The following is a 26,084-nucleotide window of genomic DNA, read 5'->3' on the forward strand; positions in this document are numbered from 1 at the left end:
CAGCGTCGTATTGGTCGAACTTGTCCCGCCCCAGCGAGGTCCGTGTGAGCGTGTGAGCGTGTGAGCGTCTCTTTTGGACCTTTTGGTCGAGCGGAGAACATGACTAGGCTAGTGTCGTATTTCGCGTCCAGAATGCAACGGCTGCCGCATTGGGGCCACGCCGGCGAGACTCGCCTTCCGTTGTCGGGATCAACCTAAATGGATCAACCTAATTGCGGACAAAAAGGGACAACAACGGCATAACAGGAATGACGACACGACAACACGACGGTAATTTCGCCGTTGTGGCTTGGACAGGTGTGGAGCAGAAGAAAAGTACGCTAACAAATGGCAGATTTACGAGATACGAAGGCACTTGGGTGACGTTCATGACGGGGCGGAGCGTATGATGAGAATGAATAGCGAATGAATACTGCGAATGAATACTGCGAATGAATACTGCGAATGAATACTGCGAATGAATATAGCGAATTGACCAACATGCTTAAATCTGCCCACTCATTGTTCCACGCCAAGAATCGCCAGCTGCAGCGTCAGAAACGTCTGGATGGCTCCGCCCACCAGCATGGTACAGGAGCTCCATTCCGTCGGGGCGTAGAGGTAGAGGGGGATGGACGCGATGGTCAGGCAGCTCACGACAACGCTCGGGGCCTGCCATGCCCAGCGGGTAAGGTGCTTGTTCTTGAACAAGGGGAAAATGGTGATGGCGAGACCGATCAGCTGGGTGATGGCCTGTTGGATGAGAGCCCAAAAGTCGGCCTCGTTCCATGCGCCCGGGGTATGCGACGAGTAGTTGTACGAGAGAGCAAACGTCACCGTGTTGGACACGGTTGTGACCATGATGAGCCACAAGAGGGTGCTTTGGCTCTGCTGTCGTTAATATGAGGGCAAGACGAGAAAGAGGGACAGAGGACAGAGGGCAGAGGGACAGAGAGACAGAGAGAACACGCACGCGTAGCCCCTTTGGTGGTTTCAGACCCTGCGCAGCACTGATTTGTTTCTTGATGTCGTCCCTAGTGAGCCGTCAACACGTGCACGGAGCATGCGACCCAACTTTCGTATTTCATACGCACCACGTCGGAACCAAATGCAGCTTCGGCACCGCGTCGCCCGCCATCTGTGCAAACACCTCGAACCGCAGCCAGCGCTCTTCGAGGAGCCGCTCCACTTCCTCGTCCAATTGCACGGGGGACGCCGCGGCGGCCTGGACAATGTCGTCGCCGAGGGCATTCATGTCCATGATGTGCCCGTCCATCTTAACACCGGCGCGCCGCTCTGCATCGGCCAGGCGGCGCGACCATGCATTGTACTGGTCGGTCCAGAAGTGCAGCATGTGTCGGCCCTTCAAGTACTGCGTGCCGACGCGCCGCGCGCCGCTGCGCACTTGCTCCATCTTCGCGTAGGCCGCTTCCGCATCGTGCAAGGTGGCCCGCTTGGCGTCGGTCGATGCATCTGGGTCGGCTTTGGTCTTGTTGAACGCCCGGATGCGCGCCGCCAGAATGCCGGACTCGGCATCGAGCAGCGCGCGCGCGATGCGCAGCAGGTGCGGGTCGTTCAAGGCCGGGAAAAACTCGTCCGACACGTGCAGTCCCGCAACATCCAGGGGTGTTCGCTCGCCTGGAATGCGCCAGTTGACGGCTCGTTGCCGAAGGGTCGCCGGCCGCGCGACGGACGACGACAAATGCTCTCCCATATCGGCAGATAATTGGACAGGGTATCTTACAAGGGAGAAGAATTTGGAGTGGCGTGGCACCATATTTGTCATTCTCAAGGACCTCCAAAGACAAAATGCATCTGTACCTGGACGGATTTGCGGGGTTTTCTTTGAAATGCTGCATATGCAATCCTGCGTTATTTTGACACGTTGTGGACAGACGATTGGCTCATCCTCAATACGTGCAGCTTCGAGGAGTGCTGCATGCAGCTTTGCCGTTTTGCGTGCTGTCGAGCGGGTGAGAAGTGTAAAATGGTAGGCCGGCGATTCACACATAAGCTGCCTGGCTTCCATCCAGCGATATGCAATAGTGAAGGAATATTAATAGTCGCATATTGGGAAATAGAAGAAGGATGACTGAATTGGAAAATCCAACTAGAAAAATGAATAAAAAATGAAAAGAAAAACTAGTACAGGTACATGACGAGATGTTCAAAATTACATCACAAATGATAGCCACCTGGCTTAACTGGGAGACTTGGCAAAGACGACAAAATGTTGTGCGAGGTGCGCGACTGCTGCATCTTCGTCCCATACAGTGACTTGCGTGTCTCGTCGAACGCAGCCGGCATCTCGGCGAGCCGTGTTTTGTGGTCTTGGTCCTCGTTTGGCCCGCACAGGCTGTCGTCAACGTGTTTCCACCATAAAGTGTCAAACGCCCACGATCGCCTGGCCGCGTAGTTGCGCATCCACGCGTTGCTGGTCCAGCTTGTCCTCATGCGCTTTGACAGCGGTTCGCCCGCAGAGGCCGGCTGCTGTTGCTGTTGCTGTTTCTCGACCTCCTCCAGAGCGGACAGAAACGTCGGCAAGGGCCACAAACCAAGCGTCAGGATCGGTGTACGTCGTGTCGGGCGACGGCAATATACCACAGGCAGGAACGTCGGTACGGATGACTGCCAGCAGGGGCCGTCCTTTGACGTCAATTGTGCCCGTGGCAGCATCCTCGACCAGGGAGCCAATCCTCGGAAAACGCAGCGTATCCAGCTGGAGAAGGACGTCTGCAACCTGTTTGTACAACAAAGCGAGACGACGCTCTTCAATGTTTGGGTTGAGGACGGGATGCTTCTCCACCGGCCGGTCTGGGTCTCGCAGTACACCGAGAGGGTTTCGTAGTGGTCAATGTAGTCCATAATGATAAACGGCCCGAGGCCGACGGGATTCTCGTCTGCGATACCGTAATGATAGACGTGCGGCACCGGAATGCTTGTTTTGGCCGCGACGTATCGCATAACGGCGACCTCGTTCCGCACCTTTTCTTGAATGCATCGGGCACTACGTCTGGGGTTGACGGGGGTTTTTGGCGTAATGGTATTCGGGGGATTCAAAAGTATTCAAAGGCATGGATTCAGGGACGATACCTTTGATCGGAATTCTCATAATAACAGAAGTCCCGTCACCGTATTCAAGACGGTAGACAACATTGTAGCCACCCTTGAATGCTCGGTGCATCTCCACGGCGTTCCCTGGCTTGAACTTCAAAATAAAGTTCGCTACCGAACGATAAACATCTCAGGTTTTGACCGTGGCCAGCCAGTCATCGATGCGTTCGTCCAGTTCTTCCCAAACCAGGTCATCTTTGTCCGCACAAGCACGTCTGGGCTTGGAAGGCATGCTGGGGATAATTTTGAGAATTTTTTAGTCAGAGTAGGGCTTTGTGGTTGATCACGGTCGTAAGGTTAACTGCCTCGCACAATTGTCATGATAGGTTATGCTGCTCTTTTTGTCCACGGCATTCCAAGGTCTGGCTGCATCTAAAGTGAATGAGGGATACCAAGAGGAGAATTAATTCTGAAATATTCAGTCACGTAGTATAGGGGAAGGTTTAATTTCAATGTTGTTTTCTGAGCCCGGCATAAACAATAAAACATGCTCCTTTCCTTGTCCACGTGCAATTTTTTTATTTTTATTTATTTATTTAGTTTTTTTTTCACATCGTATCAGTGTGATTGCGACTCGTGAACGTAAGATAAAACTGTATTCTTAATCCCGCGTTCGTTCTTTGCGCCGGCAACAGCTCATTGACCCTGTGGCACTTATCTATGCCATAACCTACTAGCCAAAAGAATGCGCCCTAGCAGTGGAGAGTTGATGCAACTAGGTAACAGCCGGCAGGTCCACATAGTGATACGTATACACAATCTTGCAAGAGTCAGTCACTCACGAGATTTGCGGCGTATCCGCTGGGTACGTTCCTAGGAAAATCGTGGACTTGCGCGACCAACCCTGAAACGACACAGGCTAGCAGGATTGTATGTTAAAATATATTGAGTTGGTCCCCTAATTATTCGGAGAACAAGTCTTCGTCATATTCACAGACGTGAGCTTCTCATCACACACTTGGCACGGCAATGTAGGGCCATGCGTGAATGAGCGCACAGGTCTGGTTGGAATCACTTGATTGGTTCATTCCCACGTCGCATTTTCCGTGACCTGCTCCCAGGTCATGCTGTCAGCGACACTTGCTCCGCTGAATCTCATGGTCGCGCAATCTTTGACCGGAACGTGTGTGACGGTTGCCTAGCCAGTTCATGATGCCCCGTGGGGGCCAACATCCTGACTGCCTGATACATTCCCCCGCCGTCCTGCGTCGTGCAGATAAATTACCCCTCGTCCGCAGCGTTTGCGAGTCTGAAGTTCCGTCGTCCAGCACCGCCCACTTCCCTTTCGTCCAACATTCCAAAAACTTTGAAGACATTTTGAAAGCGCTTTCACAATCACCAACATCGTTCACTTCGACCTACATTGTAAGATTACCTCTCTCATGTTCGTTCATACTGTGATAGCAAAATCACTCACCAAAAGCCAAACAAAATGTGCGAATATTTGATCACCACCGTGGTTTCTGGCAAATGCTGGCACAAAATCGAAGAGAATCCTCGACTGAAAACGTGTGAGGAGGCAGACAGAACGGGAAAGGTCTGCGACGATGTCAAAGACGTGTACTTTGGCCGGACTACGACGCGGAAACTTTGCCCGGACTGTCTCGCCGCCGCTGGCGACGAGGATGAAAAGTGAATGGTGATGGACATGGTTGTCGATGGATATCGATGGATATACATAGCTATAGCAGCCCATACAATCAAGACGTTTCTGTATCTGGCGTATTATTTCCCGCGAGGCGTTTTCTGCAGTCCTCGAGCCACGCACGTCGCTCCATCCCCCATGCCTCACACTCGCCGGCCTTGGTAGTACACTCTTCTGGAGTGAGACAGACGGCGGGATTCGCATAGTCCAACCCCAGGCCCAACTCAACGAGCAGCGTGCGGTGCACTTGCTCCAGCGTGTCGTAGCGAGCCTCCCAGCAGTCACGCATCACATGCTCGGCCCGAAGGTGATCGACTGGTGGGAGCTGGCCGTCTTTGAGCATCTTCTCCTTGGTCTGGTAGTCGTCCACATCGTGGAGCAATTCCTTCCCGGAAAACACAGCGTACATGATCGAGCCAATGGCGTACTGCTCACTCGCCGGACCCGCCTTCGCGGGGTACAGCTTGTAGTAGGGCAAGGTGGCACCGTAGTTTTTGGTTCCCCGCGCCGCCATGTTGCCGAAATCGCATAGCTTCACATGGCTGTCCGCATCCAACAGGATGTTTGGCGGCCGGAGGTCGCCGTGGAAATGGTCCATGGCCTCCAGCCAGGCAGTGGCCGATGCGATCTGAACCAGCCAGCGTGCGGCGTCGTCGTCCGGGATGAGCTCATTGCGGTCCAGCACGTCGTGCAGACTCCCTTTCATCAGAGGAAGGAAGAAACCGTCGCTAGTCGACAACACACTCTGGATAATGTTGGGGTGTGGTTGCCTCGTTTCCTTCTGAATCAACGCAACCATGGCCCTCTCGTGTTCAAAATAGGGAGCGGAATCCGTTTCACGGTAGCCACTTGTCGATGTGTCGTCTTTATAGCGGATCGGTACTTTGACTACCATGCCAGGCGGCCCATGACAAACGACGCCATCACGGCCTATGCTGATACCTTTGCCATGGTATACATCCCACAATATGTTGTATTTCCTTGGTGCCGGCATAGTAGACTGTGGTGCGGCAACGCGCGTTATCGTCGTCGTTCGTTGCTGTTCGAGTAGATATATAAATGGGGGGAAGGGGTGGGAGATAGACGCAGAAAAAAGAGAGAGGAAAGACAGCAAATGAACTCTGTTTGCGGGATAGATAGATCAACACAGGGACTTGAGTGCAGAAACAGGGAGGACGGGAGAAGGGGGTAGAGAGAGCGAGGACTACTCTGGCAGCGGCTGGAGGCAGGTGAAACAGACACTAGTCCTGAATGAACCGGTTCACCTTTAAATGGCTTACGTGATAATTGATTACGTAACACACTGACCTTCAAACTGGTGCAAGAAGATCTGCAAAGTCACCATTTCGGATTGTAAATATTCATTTTGTTTCGATTGGGCCTATATGGCTCCTTATCTCGGTCCTATTGATGAAACATATCCTACATATACAAAGAGACTCTCCGTACTTGTACTGGGCGTGTTTCGCAATAAATACCAATTTTCCTTGAAAAGAAAGTCAATACAATCACACATTTCGCCTACAATATTGAGCAAAACCTTTACAATCATTTCTAGGAATAAGAAATATAACTGGGTCTCCATATGTCGCTCTTTTGCGTATCATCGTGTTGAAGAACAAAAGAACGTACCGAGGGAAAAGAGCTTTCCTGAGATGCAGAATATGCACTGTCAACATCAACGCCCTCAATCTGTGCCATTCGTTTGGCCATTTCAGCTAACCACGGCACTGCCCTGTCGCACCTTGTTTTCGTTTCCTGGAGTCAAATTAACGCATGTTTTGGTCTCTCTATTGTCTGTGAAACCCTCATTAATATCTGCTGCGCGCAAGTGACGGGGTCTTTACAAGTGTGGATGGAGCTCGGAGACCCGAGACACACATCGGCAGCAATCAAGTGTGTGGTAAAACCGCCAGAATTGAAATTGAATATCGTGTGCTACTTAAAGACCAAAGCAAAAAAAATCACAGCCGTCCCGGCGGCGTTCATAAAGGTATGGACTCTGGTCGACAGAGGCCAAACAGTGTGCGGCACAGCTTGCCGAGCTGGTCGTTGACGTCAAACTTGCGCCAGGAGCCCTGGGCGTGGTGGAAGAGCCGCGCGTCGGCGTCGGACACGGGTTTCGAGCCCATGTTGCCGTAGCGTCCGCGGCCGGGGCTGAAGCCGGTGATGGGCAGGACGAGGACGTCGCTGACAAGCTTCGCCTTGCCGTTGTCGTGGAGACCGGTGACGGCGTTCCAGCGCAGGCCAAAGTGCTCCTGCAGCCACGCGCTGATGGCGGCCGTGATGGCGGGCGGGCCCGTCCAGAGGAGGGGGTCGTCGACGACGGTCGTGCCGACGGGGTTCGGGCCGCCTGCGGCGAGCGCCCGCACGAGGTCGATGAAGTGGGCGAGGGCCGGGTGTTGGGGCGCGGCCGCGAGGGCCCACTGGGTGAGCTGGACCGGGTAGGTGTAGCCCATGCGCCAGTAGGCGTCGGACGCCGGATCGACGTCGGCTTCGAGGCCCACCAGGAGCGTGACGGGGCGGTCTTGGTCGGCGGCATGGTCGCGGTCGCTTTCATTTTCACTTTCATTTTCCGCGGCCTGGACGGTCGTGTTGAGCCCAAACGTGGCGCCCGTTTCCGGGTCGGTCCACGCCGCCAGGTCGGCTTGGTGGATCCACTTTGCCGGGTGCCGCAACGGCTCGGTGTCAACATCACCATACTGAGGTGGGGTTAGCAGCAATACATCATGTAGCCAGGAAGAGGAAGGGGGCGAGGTGAACATACAATCCCGCCAAACCACTTGCAGACCAAGACGCGAAAGATGTCGGCCCGCTCGACGGGCGAGAAGAAGGCGTAAAAGGCGTCGACAAAGTCCGGCTCGTAGGTGCGCATGAACGTGTCGATGCCCGCGTCGTCCCAGAAAAAGTACGCCATCGGCGGGCCGTCCTGGTTGTCCGAGGGCCGGCCCTCGTCCACCGCTGGCGTCTGGCCCACGGCATACGTCAGCCACCGCTCGACACAGCGCACCACCATGGGCGTCCAGCCGTCGATGTTCGCCGTCATCCACGTCTGGTGGACAATCAGCGGGATCTGGGCAAAGTCCATGCGCCGCGCGAGGCTGCCCGACGCGGCCGCCGTGGCATAGGTGGCGGCCTCGAGAATCGTGTGGGGCTGCTGGTACCGCCCGTCAATGTCGGTCGTCCACGCCTCGGGAATGTACCACGCGCCGCCTGTGCCGTTGAACATGTGGATGTGCTTCCACGCCAGGGGGAAATCGGCGGCCAGCGTGCTTGCGTCATGGTCCGAGGCAGCGGTGGCGGCGATGGTCCCGTGGTAGTGCCAGAGCCAGACGAGCCAGCAGGCCGCGACAAGGAGAGCGACTCGCGAGCGCCTGGACCGTACGAGAGACGTGGGATACAGCATTGTCGCCGAACCGGGACAGGACGACGGGATGGCAGTCCAGCGGGAGACGGGCGACGGATGATGGATGACGGACGACGGGGAACGTCGCCGTGTCGCGTGAGAGCTGTCGCGTGTGCTGTCGCGTGTCCTGTCGCGTGACGAATTGCCAGTCGACTGTTTGCAAAACCCGCGGTCGAGGAGATGGTCAGTACGCAGGTCCGTTGGCCGATGGATACGGTCGCGATGCGGATCCAAGCCGTCAATGGCTTCAATGACTTCAATGGGAGTGCCTAGGGAGTCGGACGGCGGCGTCGAAATGAAACTCCGCGGTGCTCAATAGGGGGGCGGAGAAGCAACAAGCTGAACCAATGGGCCGCTCTGGATCGTCCGTGGCCAGACATGGCGCCCCAAAACAGTGGGGGGAGCAGGGGCTGGTCTTACCCATTGGCCCCGCTGTCGCGTGCTTTTATTAGAAACATATTCTGCAATATCTGCAGCACGTGACTCTAGGCACCGACATAAAAATCGGGGCGGACAGAGCCGCGTAGACGGGCCGCTTGCGCCCGCACAAGGCCATACGAGACCATACGAACACGTGACATTGTGAAGAAGGGGATCTTGGTCATCACAGCATGGCCGGTTACGTATTGTGTACACGCTTTCGCTCAACAAATAGTCAATTTTCAGGGAGTACTTTCTAGCTGTATGTCTCTGGCCCCATACCCTACTCAATCCGCTGGGCGTGGGCAAAGTTGTCGACCCCGTGGCCTTCCTGGACGGTGGCCTTGACGATGCCATAGACGGGAATCTCGGCCAAGGCGGCAGCAATGTGGTGCAGCGTCGGAAGCGATGTGCGGCTGCCCGCCTGGAAGGTGAGGGACGCCTGCTGCGTGGCCTGCGTGGCCTCCACCACCCGCTCGGTGGTGCTGTCTTTGTGCGGGAGGAAGACGGGGTACTCGGCGTCCGCGGTGCCCGGCTGGCCGACGGCGGGCACGTAGCGGTAGAAGAAGTCGCCGTCGTCGGGCGCCGGCTTGGGGGCAAACGGCGAGACGGGGGCCGTGGCGGCAGCGGCTGCTGCGGCAACTTCAGCAGGCGTGGGCGCAGGAACGGATTCGAGATGGTCCACGGTCATGCGCACAAACTCGGTGCCGCGCCAGCGCAGACGAATGTCCGTGGCGGCGTCCTTTGTCTCGACGTCGATGCTGGCAAACAGCTTGGGCATGCCGAGCTCGTCACGGCCGCTGAGAATGGGATCGGCGAGGTCTTCAAAGAGGACGGGCAGGTAGGAGCCAAAGAGCGTGGCGCCGTCCTTGGTCGTGGTGTACTGCACGCCGTGGACCCAGAGGCCGGCGAAACGGTACCCCCCGCCGCCCAGCCAGGGCAGACGGTCGAGCTCGTTGCACTTGAACGTGGCCTCGACGACGGTGCCGGGGCGGGCAAATTTGAACGCGGGGGTCGGGAAGAGGGTCTGGAGGTACGTCGCCGAGGTCTTGAAGCGGATGCTGGTCGTCCGAAACGTGGCCTGGGGGGCGTCGACTGGGCGGCCGAGGGCGTCCTGGCGCGGGCCGGGCGCGGGCCCAAAGACGGACGGCTGGCGACGGTATGCAGGGCCGTGGCGGGCCCACAGCCACTGGCGGAGGCGGTGGGAGGTGTTGTGCCACTCGTCGTAGGCAAAGTTGTAGAAATTGAACTCCTGGACGTTGAAGAGGGGCGTCTGGCCGTCGACAATGTCGGCCCCGGCCTGGCGGGTGTCGGCCTGGACCTTGTGGGCGCGGTACATGCGGATGTCCTGGTAGAGGGCCAGGCGCCCCGGCAGCTCGCTGCGCGGGGTGCCGGCGCGCAGCAGGGCCACGAGCGACGCCGCGTCCTCGACGGCCATGCCGCCGCCCTGGCCCTGGTGCGGCAAGAACGGATGGGCGGCGTCGCCGAGGAGGGCCAGCTTGCCCGTGGTCCAGGACGGCAGCTGGTCCATGTCCAGGAGCGTCCACAGCTTCAGGTCGGCGCTGTCGACGAGCGACAGCAGGTCCTGGACGGCGGGGCCAAACTCCTTGTAGACGTCGAGCAGGGCGGTCTTGCTGCCCTCGCCGCTCCAGGTGCTCTTGCTTTTGTTTTCGCCGTCGGTCGACGACGTCAGGGCGGACGGATGGAGGCCGACAAAGTTGAGCACCGTGTTGTTGACGCACGGATACATGACGAGGCGGCGGTCGCGGCCGTACCACATGGTCATGTAGCCGTCGCGCGCCGGCCGGGCGCCCAAATGCGCCGTCGACGGGTTGTCGAGCACCTTTTGGCGGGGCACGAGAAAGCGGAACGCACTGCCGCCCGACGGAAAGGGCTTGATGGCGTCGCCGCCGATGCAGCTGCGCGTGACGGACGACACGCCGTCGGCGCCCAGGACCAAGTCGCCACTCACCGTCGTGCCGTCCTCGAGCGTCACCGTGGCCGTCTCGGGGTCCACCGACACGACCCGACTGCCGACCTTGAGCACCGCCGGCGGGCCGTCGCCCGCCTCGGCCGTGGCCACGCGCTTCAGCTCGTTGTGCAGGCTGACGCGGTGGCTCAGGACCCACGGGTGCTGCCACATGCCGCCGGCGCCGCGCAAGTTGATGTCCATTTTGAGGTTGCCCGCACCATCGTACTCGGCGATGCCCTCCAGTGGGTTGGCGCCAAAGGACGTCGGCTGGATCCCGAATCGCTTGAGGAGCCCATGGCAGTTGGGCGCCAGGTGGATGGCGGCGCCGGTCTCCTGGGCGAGCTGGGAGCGCTCCAGCAGCGTGACGCGGTGGCCCTCGGCGCGCAGCCCGACAGCAGCGGTCAGACCGCCAATGCCGGCGCCGACAATGACGACGTGGAGGGGGGCGGTGTCGTCCGACATTGTGTGACGGGACGTGGCGTGCGACGGCGTGGGCTTGTGATGTTGTTTAATTTTGTCGTCTTTTTGTGTCGATCTTTCTCGCGATACCGTCTTGCTTCACATGCCCGACAGAGCGGCTGGCCACCTATGCGAACATTAAAAGCAAGACAATATACAGCGGGGGTCGAGACGTGAGGGGCAACGCTACTGTGAGGTCGGAGAGTCGGGGCTTTGGGGTGCCTCATTTGGTGAAGACGGGGCCGACGGCTTCGGCTCCACCAGAGCGGAATTGAGGGGAACAGCAACCACGTTTTGTTTCGTCATTGTCAAAGACGTGACGCTAGACCCTGACTTATTGATTGCGGGTACAAACGAGGACGGGAGAAATTATCCCGTGCATATATAGAGTTGCACGACGTTGTAGGACTGCGATTTAAGTTTAAAGAGGAGAAGGAGGGGAACGTCCTGCAACGTCTACCAAGCTATCAGAAGGAACTCGGCTGCCACTATCATCGTATCCTCGTATCCTCGTATCCTCGCCACCTCGCTCACCATGCCAAACGAAATCAAAGACCTGCACACGGTCGACGCCACGTCGTTTCCGTACATCTTCGAGCAGAATGCGACGGTGACGCTGAAAAACGACGCCGGCCTCGTGCGGTGCAACGTGTACCGGCCCAGGACGTCGTCCGACACGCCGGTGCCCGTCCTCGTGACGTACGGCCCCTACGGCAAAGACATTGCGTACAGCGACTTCCACGCCAAGTCGTTTGCCGAGGTCAACCCGGCGCACAAGTCGGCGCACGCGGCATGGGAGACGCCGGACCCGGGGTTCTGGACGGGGCACGGGTACGCCGTGGTGCGCGCGGACGAGCGGGGGCTGGGGCAGTCGCCGGGGGTGCTGGACACGATGTCGCGGGGCACGAGCGAGGCGTTTGTGGACGTGGTGGAGTGGGCGGCGGCGCAGCCGTGGTCGACGGGCAAGGTGGGCCTGCTGGGCATCTCGTACTACGCGGGCAGCCAGTGGCGCGTGGCGGCGCGCCAGCCCAAGGGCCTGGCCGCGATCGTGCCGTGGGAGGGCATGTCGGACTACTACCGCGACCGGTGCCGGCACGGCGGCATCTTGGCCAGCGCCTTCATCCAGTTCTGGTGGAACCGGCAGGTGATTACGAACCAGTACGGGCGGCCGGGGCGGCAGGCGCGCAACTGGGGGCCGGACACGCTGGAGGGCGACCTGTCGGAGGACGAGCTGGCGGCCAACCGCCGCGACCAGACGCTCGACAACGCGGCGCACCGGTTCCGCGACGACGCGTACTACGCGTCCAAGGAGTACGACATGGCCGACATCCAGGTGCCGCTGCTGTCCGTGGGCAACTGGGGCGGCATTCTGCTGCACCTGCGCGGCAACGTCGAGGGCTACGTGCAGGCGGGCGCGCGGCACAAGTTCCTGCGCATGATCACCGGCCGCCACGACCTGCCCTTCTACTACGACGAGGAGGTCGAGGTGCAGCGCAGCTTCCTGGACGCGTTCCTCAAGGGCGAGGACCGCGACGGCTGGACGGGGCCGACGGCGGACGGCAGGACGGTGGCGCCCGTGAGTCTGGTGCTGCGCAAGGGCGACGTCGGGTTCAACGACGCCGCGGCCGAGCGGGCGTACGCGCGCCGCGAGGAGACGGAGTGGCCGCCGGCGCGCACGCAGTACACCAAGTCTTTTTGACCCCGGAGCAGACGCTGTCCACGACGGCCACGGCGTCTGGCCTGCGCAAGCTGTCGTACCGCGCGCTGGGCACGATGGACGACCCGCAGCTGCTGCAGTTCACGACGACGCCGTTTGCCGCGGAGACGGAGATCACCGGCCACGTCGTCGCGCACCTGCACGTGTCCGTCAGCCCCGACCCGGCCGGCCCGACGCCCAGCGACATTGACCTGTTTGTCACGCTGCGGCACCTCGGCCCCGACGGACGCGAAATCTTCTACACGGGCACCGCCGGCGACCCCGTGCCGCTCACCAAGGGCTGGCTGCGCGTGTCGCTGCGGGCCGTCGACGCGCAGAACCGGCGCCACCGGGCGTACCTCCCGCACCGCAACTACACGTCGCGCGACGTGCAGCCCGTCATCCAGGGCGAGCCCTACGCGGTCGACGTCGAGGTGTGGCCGACCAACGTCGTGGTGGAGCAGGGCGGGCGGCTCGTGCTGGAGGTCAGCTCGGGCGACACGCAGGGGTCCGGCATTTTCCTGCACAACGACCCCTCGGACCGGTCGCCCGACGTGTTCCAGGGCACCAACCACATCCACTTTGGTCCCGGGTTTTCAAACTACGTGACCCTGCCCGTGATTCCGGCGAAGGAGTGAGAGTGAGGCTGGTTGGTGTTAAGACATGAGCAGTTTGATGCCTCTCTGGCCTGTTTTGTAGATAGTTGAAACATGTTCTTGGCACATACATAGACAATACATCTTTTCAAAATGAAATCAGTCAAATTTGCAAACAGAATTGCTTATCCAGTCACTTCCAACTGCGAATTCTGTGCTGACAACGGAAAAAGGTCGACGCCAAATTAACGACGGGCGTAGTTAGCGCCGACTGCCCGACTTACACGACGGTTGTTGGTGCCGATCGGGATGTGGAGGAGCTGCCCAAAGACGCTCGGGGAGACGCTCCTCGGAGCAAACCTGGCGAACCCAAGAGACCCAGCATAGCACACAATACCCGGGCCAGGCGTGCGGGTCAGAAGTGGCCAAACACAGTGATTGCACTGACTCGGGGTGGTGGTCCACAGACGGTCGATGTTTTTGTGCCGCCCGCAGCTATATTGACGCGACAAAGGAGAGATTCCACAATGGACGACGACATCGCAGACACAACCGACACAAACCCAAGCGACACTGCCCCAGCCGACACAGCCCCAGCCGACAACATGTCCGACACAGACGCGTCGACCAGCGCCGCCCTCCGCCGCGTCCGCACGGCCGCCATCGACGGCCAGGCACACAACCCCGTCTTCCGCAAGACGCAGCTGGCCAAGCTGCACGCCGCGCTGGTCAAGGACGGCGAGCGCCTGCAGGCGGCGATGCTGGCCGACGGCGAGAGCGCGGGCGTGCGGGCGGCGGAGGTGGCGGTCGAGTACAGCCTGGCGCTGCAGTGCGTCGCGGACCAGTTTGCCGGCGTCGACCCGGTGCAGGCGCTCCAGGACGAGTATGCCGTCGCCCGCGGACAGGACGCGCCGCAGAGCCGCGTGCCCGTGGGCGTCGTCGTCGTCGAGACGGCGGAAAACAACAGCAGCAACAACCACACGTACGTGTTTAGTCTTCTCTCGGCCGTGGCGCCGGCGCTGGCCGCGGGCAACTGTGTCGTGGTGCACACGCCGCAGACGCTGCTGCAGACGCCGCGCCTGTTGCTGCAGACGCTCGCGGCCGCCCTCGACGCCGACATCTTTTGGGCCCGCACGACGGCCGCGGCCGCCCCGACCGACGCCGCCCTGGGCCACCGCCACGTGCGTGTTCTGCAGACGTCGACATCGACATCGACATCGACATCGACATCGACATCGACATCGACAACCAGTACAGCAGCAACAATCAGCTCCCCCACGTCGCTGCCGCCGGTCGTGTCCCATGCCAGCCGCGTCGTCGCCATCGTCGAGCGCGATGCCGACATTGCCGCCGCCGCGACGGCGCTCGTCCGCGCCCGGTTCTCGTTTGGCGGCCGCGCGCCGTATGCGCCGGACGTTGTGCTGGTGAGCGAGTGGGCCAAGACGGACTTTTTGGCGGCCGCGGCGCAGGCGGCCGCGCAGTTCACGGCCGAGGGCGGCACCGCGGCGGGCGAGATCAAGACCGAGACGACAAAGGCGAAGGTGACGAAGGCGGCAGAGGCGGCAAAGGCGGCAAACGGAAACCAGCGCAGTGACAGCCTCCTGTCCCGCCTGAAACACGACGCCGCCGCGCGCATCATCGCGCAGGGCGCCAACGGCACCGTCACCAGCATCGAGGACCGCGCGTCGGCCGCCCTCGACGCCAAGATTGGCGAGCCCCTGCTGGCCGTCGTGGCCGTCACCAGCGTCGACGACGCCATCGACCTGGCCAACCGCCTGGGCGACCGCCCCCTGTCGGCGGCGTTTGTCTTTACGGCGTCGGCCCCGGCGGCCAAGTACATGGGCCAGTTTGTGAATGCCGACCTCGTCGTTGTCAACCAGTTTCCGGCGACCTTGCTAGGTATGATGCCATCAGAGTACCCCCTTTCTTTTGTTTGCTCGTTTCGTCCATCCGCTCACCATCACCATCCAGTCGGCCCCGTCGCCCCGTCCGGCCACAGTCTGTCGCCCCCGTGGACCGGCCGCTACACGACGGCCCACTTTAGCCTGCCCAAGCCCCAGTTCATCGCCGTGCCCAAGACGCGTCCATTGGTAGACAGCATCCTGCTGGGCGGCACCGCGCGCCCGCTCCAGGAACTGCAGGCCAAAACGGCGGCCGCTCTTGTGCCGTTTGAGCGGCCGGCCAAGGCGGCCTACGTCGGCTTTTTCGAGCAGGGCATCCTCGTAGGCGGCCTTCTTCTGTTGTCGAGTGTCGCCACGGGCACGGGTCTCTTGTTGTATTTCGGGTACAGACAAGTCCGGTGGTTTGTGTAGTGGTCAGTACGAGCAGATAGATTTGCGTGTCTTGTTTAAATGTATGTCATTGGCTTTGATTGATGTGATGTATTTCATTGTATGTGAGTCTATCCTCCACGTCACTGCGAATCCTTGAGAGCCCCCTTCAAGATGCCATAGTCCTCTGCCACGTCCTTCCCCCCAATCTGGAACGGCGCACACGGCTGCAGCACGTACAGCATGCGCCCCCATTCCGTGTCGCTGCGGTTGCGCCACGCGTGCATGGTCCCGCGCTGCACGCAGACGTCGCCCCGCTGCATGACGCGCGTCTCGCCCGAGTCCAGGATCAGCTCGACGTCGCCCTCCAGGACCACGCCGTAGTCGAGGCTGACGGTCCGGTGCATCGCCGACGTCGACCCGGGCGGCATGTCGACGTAGCGCAGGACGGTGCCGCCCGAGACGGTCAGGCCCGGCGCGTCCTGCAGAAAGTCGCGGTAGACGGCCAGGTCGGCGCCCGTGTCGTGGACGCTCGCATTGGCGGCGTCCTGGGCGCCGAGCGCGACGGGGAAGCCCCGCGTCACGTAGGCCTGCGCGAAGCCGACATCGGGGACGTGCGGCAGCTGGTAAAACGGCGCGTCCTCGGAAATGTCCTTGTCTTTGAGCAGCACCGCCTGGCCGGCCTCGTTGTGGGTGGTGATGAACCGCTTGGGAAGGCGGAGCTTTCCTTGGTGGGCCATGACGAGGGGGGAACGTGACAAGAGATGCTGGAATTCGGGTAGAGATGGGGGTATTGCGGCGAGTGCATGTGTTGCTCTGTCGTGTACTCGACTCTTGCTTGCATTGAGCAACTCTCTTATACCACGGATAGTGCGATACTAGCTCTCGCTCCACGGCAGAATCGCAGACTCTCCGGCTCGGTCTCTGCAGCGACCCGACTGTTCCCCCCTCCCCTCTCTCCAAAAGCGCCTCCACCCAACCCGAGCGCCGCTATTGCTCCGACAATTAGCCAGTCGCCCAGTCTAGCTGGTCTTAGCTGGTCTACACGTATATCCGGAGACCCGTAAACATTCTGAAGCCTGCAGCAAGCAGTGTCATATAAAGCATGCATATACATGTATGTGTGTGTGTTGATGGTTAAACCGTCCAACCCTCGTACCGTTCGTCTACAAAGTAGAGTAAATAGAGCCCCTGACCACACGGCACAATGGCTGCAGCGCCCGACTACGCCGGTCACTTCTCGGACCGCAACATCCCCTTTGGCATTGCCTCGTCGGCGGCCCATCCTCAGCACCAAGCGGCCACGCGCATTGGCAACGCCGTCGTCTTTCTTGCCGACCTGGCCCATGCCGGCACCTTTGCCAGCGTGGCCGGTCTGCCGGGCGGCGTGTTTGCCGAGGCGACGCTGAACGCGTTTGCTGCGCTGCCGCAGACGGTGCACACGGCCGTGCGGACCAGCGTTCGCGCTCTCTGGCGACAAGGCGGCGATGGTGGCGGCCCGTCTCGGTTCCCGGACAACAGCGTGGAAGACATCTCGGCCGTCACGCTGCACCTCCCCGTGCACGTCAGCGACTTTGCCGACTTCTCGTGCAGTCTCGAGCACGTCCAGAACGCGGGGCGCATCATCATCCAGGACGGCACGCCGCCGCCGGGCTTCTTCCACTTCCCCATCGCCTACCAGGGCCGCGCCAGCTCCGTGGTCGTCTCGGGCACGCCCATTGAGCGCCCCGTGGGCCAGTTCCGGGACCGCTCGACGACCCCGCCCACCGTCGTGGCCGGCCCCTCGCGCCAGATGGACTACGAGATGGAGTTTGCCGCCGTCGTCGGGCGGCCCCTGCCCATGCGGCAGCGCCTGGCGACGGCGGCGGACGCCGACCAGCACATCTTTGGCTTTGTCGTGCTCAACGACTGGAGCGCGCGCGACATCCAGGGCTTCGAGATGGTGCCGCTGGGGCCGTGCAACGGCAAGAACGCGGGCACCACCATCTCGCCGTGGATCGTCACCCTCGACGCGCTGGCGCCGTACGTCGTGCAGGCTGCTCCCATCACCACCACCGCCACAGTGCAGCCGTGGCTGGCCGACGCGACACGCACCACCTACGACGTCCAGATGCAGGTCGCCGTCCAGGGCACGACGGTCGGCAGCGCCAGCGTCGCGTCCCTCTACTGGAGCCTCCGCCAGATGCTCGCGCACATTGTCAGCGCGGGCGCGCCGCTGCGGACGGGCGACCTCCTGGCCACGGGCACGGTGAGCGAGGCCGGGGCCGGCCACCACGGCTGTCTGCTGGAATCGACCGAGGGCGGCACGCAGCCGGTCGCCCTCGGCGACGGATCGACACGCGCGTTTCTGCAGGACGGCGACGTCGTGCGGATGACGGCCGTTGCGGGTGGCGCCGACTCGGGCGTGGGATGGGGCGACTGCACGGGCCAGCTCGTGGCCGCAAGGGAGTGGAGTGTGTAGGCGATCGTGTAGATTTAATTCATCCTGCCATTCCATAATGTATGTACTTCTTACTTCTTGTCGTCGTCCCTTGGACCCATAAATCGTCCCATAAGTCCCCCATACATGCTCCCATCTAAAACTCGCCGCCGATTCGAAACCGGAAAATGTCCCCGTTCACCCGTCCCAGCGTCTGCCGCCAGACCTTGGAGGCGGCCTGCAAGATGTTAGCACGCGTCGTTCCTCGCCAGCAAAAAAGGAACAACTCACCGAATTGAGATACACCCCCGTAAACATCGTCCCGATAAACACCTGCTCGACCCTGCTCAGGTACACCCGCACTTCCGTCTGGTCGCGCGCCGTGTTGATCGGGCGGTATGCCGGCACGCGTCGGTGCTCCGTGTCCCAGTCGGCGGGCGTCGCGGCGTGTCGGCGGATGGAGGCCGGAGCCGCCTGTGCCGCGTCGTCGCTCGCATCCTTGTCGCTCGAATGGTGCAGCTCGTAGTCGCTCAGCACGCCCGACAGGAGAAGATTCGGCGACGGTCCCTCGGTGGGCCGGCCTGTCCGCGTTGCTGTGGTGGTGGTGGACATGGCGACGTTGGGCGTGGTTGGTTGGTTGCGATAGGTGCTGTAAACGTCAAGAGGTCGACGGCGATGTCGACGGCGATGTTGAATTCACACCCAACGTCTCGGATAACGTCTCGGATAACGTCTCGGATACCCATGCCACCGCACCAATGTACCATCCCGTCTTCAAAATCCAGCCAGCTGCCGCTCACATTATCCGTGGCGGGCCGTCAGCTGTCTGCAGAGTGGGCGTGGAGCCATGGGGAGACAGACCAGAAATATCGGGATGTGGAGGAGCGAGCGATGGGATCGGCAGTGGGTATCGACAAAGGGTCCAGGGTCTGAGCAGAACGCGGGGAAGCTCTTGAGCTGTGGAGAGTGGAGAATCAGGCACAAAGGCCCCAAAACATGTTCAGTCGCCCAAATCCGGACCCGTTCCTCGGTTTGATACGATGCGCGGCAGTTCTGTGCAAAGACACTTCGGGTGCAAAATTGCTGAATAAGAAACACGTGGGTATTTGGGTGAATGTGTTGTTTGATCGGTAGAGGCTTCTTGCTTAAATTTCGTCATATTTTGCTTCTGTTGTATTTATTTCATATAAAAATCTGCTCCAACTTTTTAATTCATAATTGGTGATTTTTAAACAAATAAAAACATCAAAAAATCTTCTTTTTTGTTTGTTTTATGAACTAATATGTATACGTATATATAAATTATGGCCATTTATTTGTTCGTTCCATTGGAGCGTGTGAGTTGCCATTCCTTGTCCAAGAACGCGTTTGCTACGTATAAAACGACATTCCGTCCAGTCGAAAGCAGGAAAAGATGAGAGGTCCCTTACCGCTCATGAGATGTATTTCACACTAAAACAGCTACGAGGACAGTGCCATACTTGGCATCTACATGGACCAAGCCCGACACCGTCTTGCTTTGGGTCAGCGTCAGCACACTGTGAAGGAGTCCTTTCAATTTGTTTCCAAAATGGTGTATGGCATGCATAGAATAGGACCGGGATGAGACTGATCTGTCATATTTCGACGTGTATGGCCAAAAATAAGCTACAATGACCACGAGGTCATTTGGGTGTATGTTGTCTTCGTCTGACGTCAGGCCAGTCATCAGTGATACATGTTCCGCCTTCAGCTTCCAGCAGGCTGCCATCCTGTCCATCCGTCTGCCCCCGCTCGCCGTCGCTCGACAGCAGCATTATCATTTTCGAGGGCCTCTCGTTCCACTACAAATAATTAAGAAATTGGTTTGGCGACGTTTAGCCAAATAGAGAAAAGAAGATCACCTGCTGCGGAGACACATGTTTTTTTTTCTGTTATTTGTTTTTTTAACAAATCGGGGACAAACGTGAGTCCACCCGCTCCGTGGTCATCACTCTGCGTGCTCGACAATCTTCTCGCTGACGGTGCCGTCGGCCTGCAGGACGACCTTGTCGACCTTTTGCGAGGCCTTGACGGGATTGGCCTGGTTGTAAACCCACTCGAGCTCCTCGAGGGAGCGGCCTTGGGCCTCGACACTGGGAGAGCACGAGGGTTAGTGCATGTTTATGCGGAGATGAATGCGAAGAACAGGGTGTGGCAGCGTACCAGAAAAAGTACCAGAGGATGGCCTCGACGACGTCCCAGCCGACAAAGACGTAGATGTACTTGTAGGTGATGTTGGCGAGGGCAATGGGGCCGGCGTAGGTGTTGATGAAGCCGACGGCGCCGACGGCGAAGCCGTAGAGGGCGAGGCCCTTGGCGCGCAGCGTGGTGTCGAGGGCCTCGGCGGGGACGACGCCCTGCAGCGGGGTGTAGGTGAAGGAGTAGAAGGTCTGGAACAAGAAGTAAAAGGCCAGGGCGCCGCGGGCGTTGTTCTTGTTGGTGATGACGCCGCCGTGGGCGGCCTGGTCGTTGGCGATGGCGTTGGTGAGGCCGGCGTTGACGGCCAGCAGGCAGGCGACGCCAAAGGTGCCGTAGATGAGGACGGGGCGGCGCGGCATGCGGTCGGTCAGCGACACGGCGGTCAGGGCGCCGATGGCGCCGACGGCCTGGTACAGGATCTGGTAGCCGAGCTGCTGCGACTGCGAGTCGACGCCGATGAGCTTGTAGATCTGCACGTTGAAGTAGCCGAGGCCGTTGCCCGAGAACTGGCCAAAGACGCCCATCATGATGGCCTGCGCCGCGCGCCAGCGGCCGTTGTGCGTGAAGAAGGGCGAGTAGTCCCACCACGGCTTGGCCTTGTCGACGGCGTCCTGGCGGATGCTCTCGCGGATCTCCTCGATTTCCAGCAGCACCAGCCGCGACTGGCGGTTGCCGTTGCCGTGGTACCGCACCAGAAACTCAATGGCCTCGTCGTCGCGCGCCTTGGCAAACAGGAACCGCGGCGACTCGGGGATGAACCACACCGAGAACACCACAATGACGCTGGCGAGGTTCTGCAGGATCAGCGGCACCTTCCACGCGTAGCTGTTGTTGATAAACTGCGTGCCGTACGTGATGCACGCCGCCGGCACCGCGCCCGCAAACCAGCCGCAGTTGTACAGGCCCGTGCAGCGGCCGCGCCAGTGCGGCGGCGCAATCTCAATGGCGTACGCCGGCGCCGCGACGGTCATGAACTGCACGCCGCTGCCGAGGATGAAGCGGCCCACCGTCAGCTGCGCCATGGTGCCCGAGGTCGCCGTCACGATGCTGCCGATGATGATCCAGATGGCGCCCACGAGCATGCCGATGCGGCGGCCGAAGCGGTCGCTGACCAGCGCGGCAATGGGCGTCGTGACGATGCTTCCACTGTGGACGAAGGATGGTTCAGGTTAGCGGGCGAAACAGGAAACAGGCGCGTGCCGGTGCATTGCATGCGACGTACACGTTGTACAAGGACGTCACCACCGAGACCTTGGAGCCGTCGGTGCCAATGGGAATGTCCTTTTGGAACTGGGCCATGCCCAGGATGGAGCTGAAGATGGAGCCGTCGTAGCCGTTGGCGTACGACGAGCAGAACGCGATGAAGATGCAAAAGTACAGGTGCATCGACGCCTTGCTCCACCGCGGGATGTTGCTCTCTTGGATGGCCGCAAAGAGCTCGGCCTAGAGGGGCGGCGCCTGTTAGCGGCCGTTTTGTCTTTGCTGCAGCACGGCGCGCAGGCCACTCACATTGTGCACTTCCTTGGACTTGGCGCCCTCGTTCTGCGCCGTCTTGCCCGTGCCCTCGGCAATGTAGACGCTGTGGACCGGTGCCGGCGCCGGTGCCGGCGCCGTTTCAATCTCGGGGGCCGTCGCCACCGGCGCGTCGACTTCCTCTTTGGCCATGCTGGTCCTTTGCGTGTTGCTGAGTGTGTTGTCAAGTTCGACGTAAACTGCCTTCTTTCCGTGTGGGCGATGCGATGGCGATCATCACCAGTTAGGAACAAGACGGAAAACCGTGCTCTTTTATGTTATTTTCCATTCGTTTTACTTCTTCCATTTCTTTTATTTTCTCCAAGTGTTCTCATGTGTATCGGCATCACCATGTGAATGCATCGCCTTCGGAGTCGTATGAGCAACTTGGCCGATGTTGATGCGTCGGCATTTCGGGACAGCTTCCCTACCACGCGTTGCTCAAACGAGGGCCCTGCCACCCTGTTCGCGCCTCTCTTCTGTCAGCCGGGGCAACCTACCAATCGACGCGGTTCTCCGTTCTCTGAACACTGTGGGACACACTGTGAATGGAGCTTGCCCCCGCGTCCTTGGGGCTCCAGACCGGGGTCTCCTCGGTGGATTGTTTTCTTTGGTGCATGTTGAATCATTTTTTTATTCTCTCGCCGTCTTCTGTTTGTCTCCGACGCGGATGAACCACGCGACATCAACGGATCCAAATCACCGCGAAATGGGTAAGGTTTCCTGGACGGCCAGTCAAGAGTGTACCTAAGATACAGGCAAAGGCACAACGGCACAGGAAACAGCCGCAGCGGGAGGATGCTCGTCGCATTTTTTTGGCCCCCCTGTCGTCTGCGACTACGACGCAAGTTAACTCTCACACGCGCCAGGCCACTCTGGTGCCTGGGTGCCGCACGGACCGGAAATCCACCACTGAGCGCTAACGCAGTGGCTGGCCATGCCCACTTGTCAGCTGTGAGCCGTCAGCCTGTGCCGAGTAACTCCGTGAGAAACCAGTCAATCGCAAGACACGCAAACAGACGCAGCCCACGCAGCCGACGCAGCACACGCAGCACACACGGCGCATGCAGCAGACACAACAGACATGGCAAACGAAATCACACGGCGTGGGAGGACCTAGTCGCGGGGCGCGGGGCGGATAGCCGCATCGACTTTGTGAGTCTGGTCACGTCTGGCCACGTCTCGTCACGTTTGGTCACGTCTATTTTCCTCTCTCTTCACGTCTGTTGTCTGTTGGAGAGACTCACACTCGGCCCGCCCTGGGAAGCACGGGCCGTTGACTCTTCCTATTTCAGTAGACGTTGCCCGCAAAGCGAGTCGTCGCGTCGACTGCCATGCTTCGCGCTGCTGTCCCAATTCAGGACAGACCTTTGCTGTCGTATTGTCGAGCTGTCTGCCATGTGTGGGAACAGTCGGTACAGACTATGAAATTATTTCCCACAGCTTGTCTTTTCCTTCTTGTTCTGCACTACCATTTTCCTTGCATTTGTTTATGACAGCCTGTCTCTTGGAATACGGGTTTCTTTCTTCGCTTTTCACCCTTTCTTTTTCTTCCTTTTCTACTTATTTTGTTTCCTCCTCTCGTCGCTCCCGATGTTCCCGTTAGCCCCAAGCTGCCCATTGTCAGATTGCGGCTGGTCAGATTATGGGCCCAAACCACTCCACATTCCAAGCTGTCCCCGTAAGACGGTCGCTGAGGAATCCATGCCATTGCTTATTACTGCCAAGGCTTAACGATGGTCGTTTTTTTTTTTTTTTTTTTTTTTTTTTTTTTTTGTTTCTTTCCTACTATTCGTAGTTCCCGCTTCGTCTTCCTGCACGATGCCATAATCATATTGAAATCGGCTGCTTTTGCCCGTACCTGATGACCCCAAGCAACATCTGAGCCTCAGAATCCCCGGAATCTTAGAACCCCGAGCACTCCGCAAAATTGGAATTTTTGTGCTAGATACACAGGGCACCCCTCTCGAGCGGAAGAGCGGGACGCTTTCGGTAGCTTATTTCTGCTTCGGTGGTTTTGACTTTAACGTGGAGGCCAATGGTCTTTACGAACATAGCAAGCCACTCTGCAATTCACGACAGATTGACATGTTGACATATGTCGTGACAACGTACAAAACATCCAACATGTCCAACATGACAGCGATAGCCAAACGTCGTCGTCGGCATAGTTGCACGGTGAAGGATTGCTGCCAAGAGTGACCAAGCCGGGCTGTCCGCCAAGACGGGTGTTGGCGAAATTGGCTTTGGTTTGGGTAGGCTGTTGGTTACCGGTTGCTTTCAATCTTCCATCGTTCATCTCGTATTGGCTTCCACCAACGTTGATCTTCATACGAAGGATACCTGGTCACCACCACCCAGGCTATGCAGAATATGCAAAGTTTGCATTAATAGATCGCTGGGGCTGCAGCAGAACAGACTAGAAAAGAAGTGCGGTTGGCAATTACACTCATTTTCTTTAGCAGGCCAGCCCTCCTCTTCAGCTTTCTTGTTTTCCACTCACTACGGACCCTTTTCGTCTTGCCGAAATCCGACCTTCCAACACGTCTGGTACCCAAGCGGATCCTCCTCACCAGACTCCCGGCGAGCTGCAACCGCTTCAACAAGGAACTCCCGGTACGCGGGCAGGACAGCCCACGACTGCTATTTGGCCTGAGTGACGCCTGTGAGAGTCTACGTAGGACTTGACCGTTGACGAGCATGCGCAGCAGCCTCGCCAAAGAAAGACGTTAGGTGGTGGGTTTTCAGTTTCTGGCAGCATAGTCGGTCATCGGACTTGGTTGTGCGCGCGTCGATCGTCGTCTTCGTCTGCGGGCTCCTCGTGCCCGGGCAACGGCTGCGCCAATGCCGTCACACGGATGCCGGCCTCGCGCAGCAGCAAGAGAGAGTACAAGACTGCCGTGTCCTTCTCAGCGGCAAGGTCAAATTCTCGTGCGTCGATTGTGACTCGGGCCAATGCCGGAAACTTGCCCTCCTCGACGATGGCATCCCGTAGATGTGCCAGTGCTGCTGCGGGTAAACTCACGCCGGACAGGCGCAGAATAACAAGGTTGGGTGGGAGGATGTCCGTGAGAGCTGTTTTGCTTGGGTTGAAACAAAAGTACGCCGATTCCAGCCACAGGAACTCGAGCGCAACAAAGGCAGTGAGCTTCGACAGGTCCCAATCGCGGTCTGGCCAAGGCGTGTGGCCAGTGGCAATGTGCGTAAGGCAACGCAGGGTCGTCGCCCTTGGAAGAAGGGCCTCCACGATGCGATGAACTGAAATCGGGTCCAGGGGAGTGCCACCAGGGGGCGCCGTGCCTTACGGCCTGCGCTCGTCATCGGGGAAGTCACTGGTGCAGAACGACACGGCTGATAGCTGGGGAAATTCCATCGAGAGAAAGATCAAATTACAGTTCAAATACTGCATTCCGGTGTGCCACATCCGAAGTGTTCGCAGACTTACAAGACGCTCGATCTGCAGATCCCCCATGATCCAGTCAAGGTCAATGGTATGCAGATCCAGAGTTTGTACTTTGGACAACCAGCCGCTCTCGTCCTGGAAGAGGCCAGAACTGACGTCGATGTAAGCCTTGTCATACTGGCCGCGTAACAGAAGCGCGTGGCAAGGAAAAGGCAGATATGCTGGTTGTTTCAACACCTCTCGTGCTGTTGTCTCGTCGTCGTCGTCGTCGTCGTCGTCGTCGTCGTCGTTAGACGTGCTCGCAACCCACATGTGCACAAGTTTGAGATTCGGAAGTAGAGCGGCATCGCCATCAGTCGAGCCCCGACGGTCGCCGTTGACCGCAGTCGCGGGCAGTTGGATGCTCTTTACCAACAGGGCGAGATCACGATACTTGCATAGTGTCGTGCAGAGAAATTCGAAACGCCGGTGTGCGTCATCGCCAATGGTCACCGGATGGGCATAGAGAAGTGGCTGAGCGATGGACAACAAACGTCGACATGTCAAGCCGAGAGCAAGAAGATCAGACTGCGCGGCAACAGTGTTCCGAGAAACGTCAATTTCTCGGGCCGTCTCGATGTTTGTGGGGTGTCGTGATGGAAGTTGAGGAACTCGTTTCGGTGTCCTAACGAGCTTGCAGATGTCCAGCACGAGTTCTGCCGCAAGAGCTTCTAACGCAGCACGCGGAGGAGGCATATCGAATCCGAAAAAAATAGGTGCGGACGAGGATCCTAACGTAGGAATGTTGACAGAAACAGCGGTGAAAGGCCGCGATAACCAGCAAACTGCGGGTTATTACCATAACGTTTTGAATTGTGCTTGTCATCTCGTGTCCGCGGCTACTTGGCGGCCGCACAGTGTTTACAGCGGTTTATCCTTTTGTCCTCGCGGCCAATAACATTCCAATTAAAGGACCCAATGTCATTAAATTACG

The 26,084-nt window shown here is 59.0% G+C and overlaps 11 protein-coding genes across 11 annotated transcripts; 4 read left to right on the forward strand and 7 right to left on the reverse strand.

Annotated features, from left to right (window-relative positions):
* Positions 1 to 498: 498 nt before the first annotated feature.
* Positions 499 to 1,693, reverse strand: SPBR_04294 (uncharacterized protein; the record flags this gene model as incomplete). The annotated part of the gene is made up of 3 exons (XM_040762577.1): positions 499 to 867; positions 953 to 1,013; positions 1,074 to 1,693. 3 exons carry the CDS (start codon positions 1,691 to 1,693, stop codon positions 499 to 501), a joined length of 1,050 nt encoding a protein of 349 aa, XP_040621616.1.
* A 464-nt stretch (positions 1,694 to 2,157) lies between these two features.
* Positions 2,158 to 2,943, reverse strand: SPBR_09178 (uncharacterized protein; the record flags this gene model as incomplete). The annotated part of the gene is made up of 2 exons (XM_040767304.1): positions 2,158 to 2,719; positions 2,786 to 2,943. The coding sequence occupies 2 exons, from the start codon at positions 2,941 to 2,943 to the stop codon at positions 2,158 to 2,160; spliced, it is 720 nt and encodes a 239-aa protein (XP_040621617.1).
* Positions 2,944 to 4,793: 1,850 nt separating this feature from the next.
* Positions 4,794 to 5,633, reverse strand: SPBR_04403 (uncharacterized protein; the record flags this gene model as incomplete). Its single annotated transcript, XM_040762686.1, has 1 exon — positions 4,794 to 5,633. The coding sequence occupies one exon, from the start codon at positions 5,631 to 5,633 to the stop codon at positions 4,794 to 4,796; it is 840 nt and encodes a 279-aa protein (XP_040621618.1).
* A 1,090-nt stretch (positions 5,634 to 6,723) lies between these two features.
* SPBR_04247 (glycosyl transferase) lies at positions 6,724 to 8,144 on the reverse strand (the record flags this gene model as incomplete). Its single annotated transcript, XM_040762530.1, has 2 exons — positions 6,724 to 7,440; positions 7,506 to 8,144. The coding sequence occupies 2 exons, from the start codon at positions 8,142 to 8,144 to the stop codon at positions 6,724 to 6,726; spliced, it is 1,356 nt and encodes a 451-aa protein (XP_040621619.1).
* A 611-nt stretch (positions 8,145 to 8,755) lies between these two features.
* On the forward strand, positions 8,756 to 11,270 carry SPBR_04102 (uncharacterized protein; the record flags this gene model as incomplete). The annotated part of the gene is made up of 3 exons (XM_040762385.1): positions 8,756 to 8,772; positions 8,811 to 11,026; positions 11,110 to 11,270. The coding sequence occupies 3 exons, from the start codon at positions 8,756 to 8,758 to the stop codon at positions 11,268 to 11,270; spliced, it is 2,394 nt and encodes a 797-aa protein (XP_040621620.1).
* A 260-nt stretch (positions 11,271 to 11,530) lies between these two features.
* Positions 11,531 to 12,694, forward strand: SPBR_04301 (uncharacterized protein; the record flags this gene model as incomplete). The annotated part of the gene is made up of 1 exon (XM_040762584.1): positions 11,531 to 12,694. One exon carries the CDS (start codon positions 11,531 to 11,533, stop codon positions 12,692 to 12,694), a length of 1,164 nt encoding a protein of 387 aa, XP_040621621.1.
* Positions 12,695 to 13,814: 1,120 nt separating this feature from the next.
* SPBR_04104 (uncharacterized protein) lies at positions 13,815 to 16,315 on the forward strand (the record flags this gene model as incomplete). The annotated part of the gene is made up of 3 exons (XM_040762387.1): positions 13,815 to 15,186; positions 15,259 to 15,509; positions 15,800 to 16,315. The coding sequence occupies 3 exons, from the start codon at positions 13,815 to 13,817 to the stop codon at positions 16,313 to 16,315; spliced, it is 2,139 nt and encodes a 712-aa protein (XP_040621622.1).
* Positions 16,316 to 16,764: 449 nt separating this feature from the next.
* SPBR_04282 (fumarylacetoacetase) lies at positions 16,765 to 18,018 on the forward strand (the record flags this gene model as incomplete). Its single annotated transcript, XM_040762565.1, has 1 exon — positions 16,765 to 18,018. The coding sequence occupies one exon, from the start codon at positions 16,765 to 16,767 to the stop codon at positions 18,016 to 18,018; it is 1,254 nt and encodes a 417-aa protein (XP_040621623.1).
* Positions 18,019 to 18,133: 115 nt separating this feature from the next.
* On the reverse strand, positions 18,134 to 18,588 carry SPBR_04498 (uncharacterized protein; the record flags this gene model as incomplete). Its single annotated transcript, XM_040762781.1, has 2 exons — positions 18,134 to 18,214; positions 18,268 to 18,588. The coding sequence occupies 2 exons, from the start codon at positions 18,586 to 18,588 to the stop codon at positions 18,134 to 18,136; spliced, it is 402 nt and encodes a 133-aa protein (XP_040621624.1).
* A 1,357-nt stretch (positions 18,589 to 19,945) lies between these two features.
* Positions 19,946 to 21,861, reverse strand: SPBR_04153 (uncharacterized protein; the record flags this gene model as incomplete). The annotated part of the gene is made up of 4 exons (XM_040762436.1): positions 19,946 to 20,090; positions 20,161 to 21,342; positions 21,419 to 21,639; positions 21,706 to 21,861. The coding sequence occupies 4 exons, from the start codon at positions 21,859 to 21,861 to the stop codon at positions 19,946 to 19,948; spliced, it is 1,704 nt and encodes a 567-aa protein (XP_040621625.1).
* A 2,614-nt stretch (positions 21,862 to 24,475) lies between these two features.
* Positions 24,476 to 25,846, reverse strand: SPBR_04255 (uncharacterized protein; the record flags this gene model as incomplete). The annotated part of the gene is made up of 3 exons (XM_040762538.1): positions 24,476 to 24,935; positions 25,014 to 25,066; positions 25,154 to 25,846. The coding sequence occupies 3 exons, from the start codon at positions 25,844 to 25,846 to the stop codon at positions 24,476 to 24,478; spliced, it is 1,206 nt and encodes a 401-aa protein (XP_040621626.1).
* Between the last annotated feature and the right edge of the window lie 238 nt (positions 25,847 to 26,084).

Source organism: Sporothrix brasiliensis (genome assembly GCF_000820605.1).
Source record: "Sporothrix brasiliensis 5110 chromosome Unknown Cont16, whole genome shotgun sequence".
In the NCBI taxonomy this organism is placed as follows: domain Eukaryota; kingdom Fungi; phylum Ascomycota; class Sordariomycetes; order Ophiostomatales; family Ophiostomataceae; genus Sporothrix; species Sporothrix brasiliensis.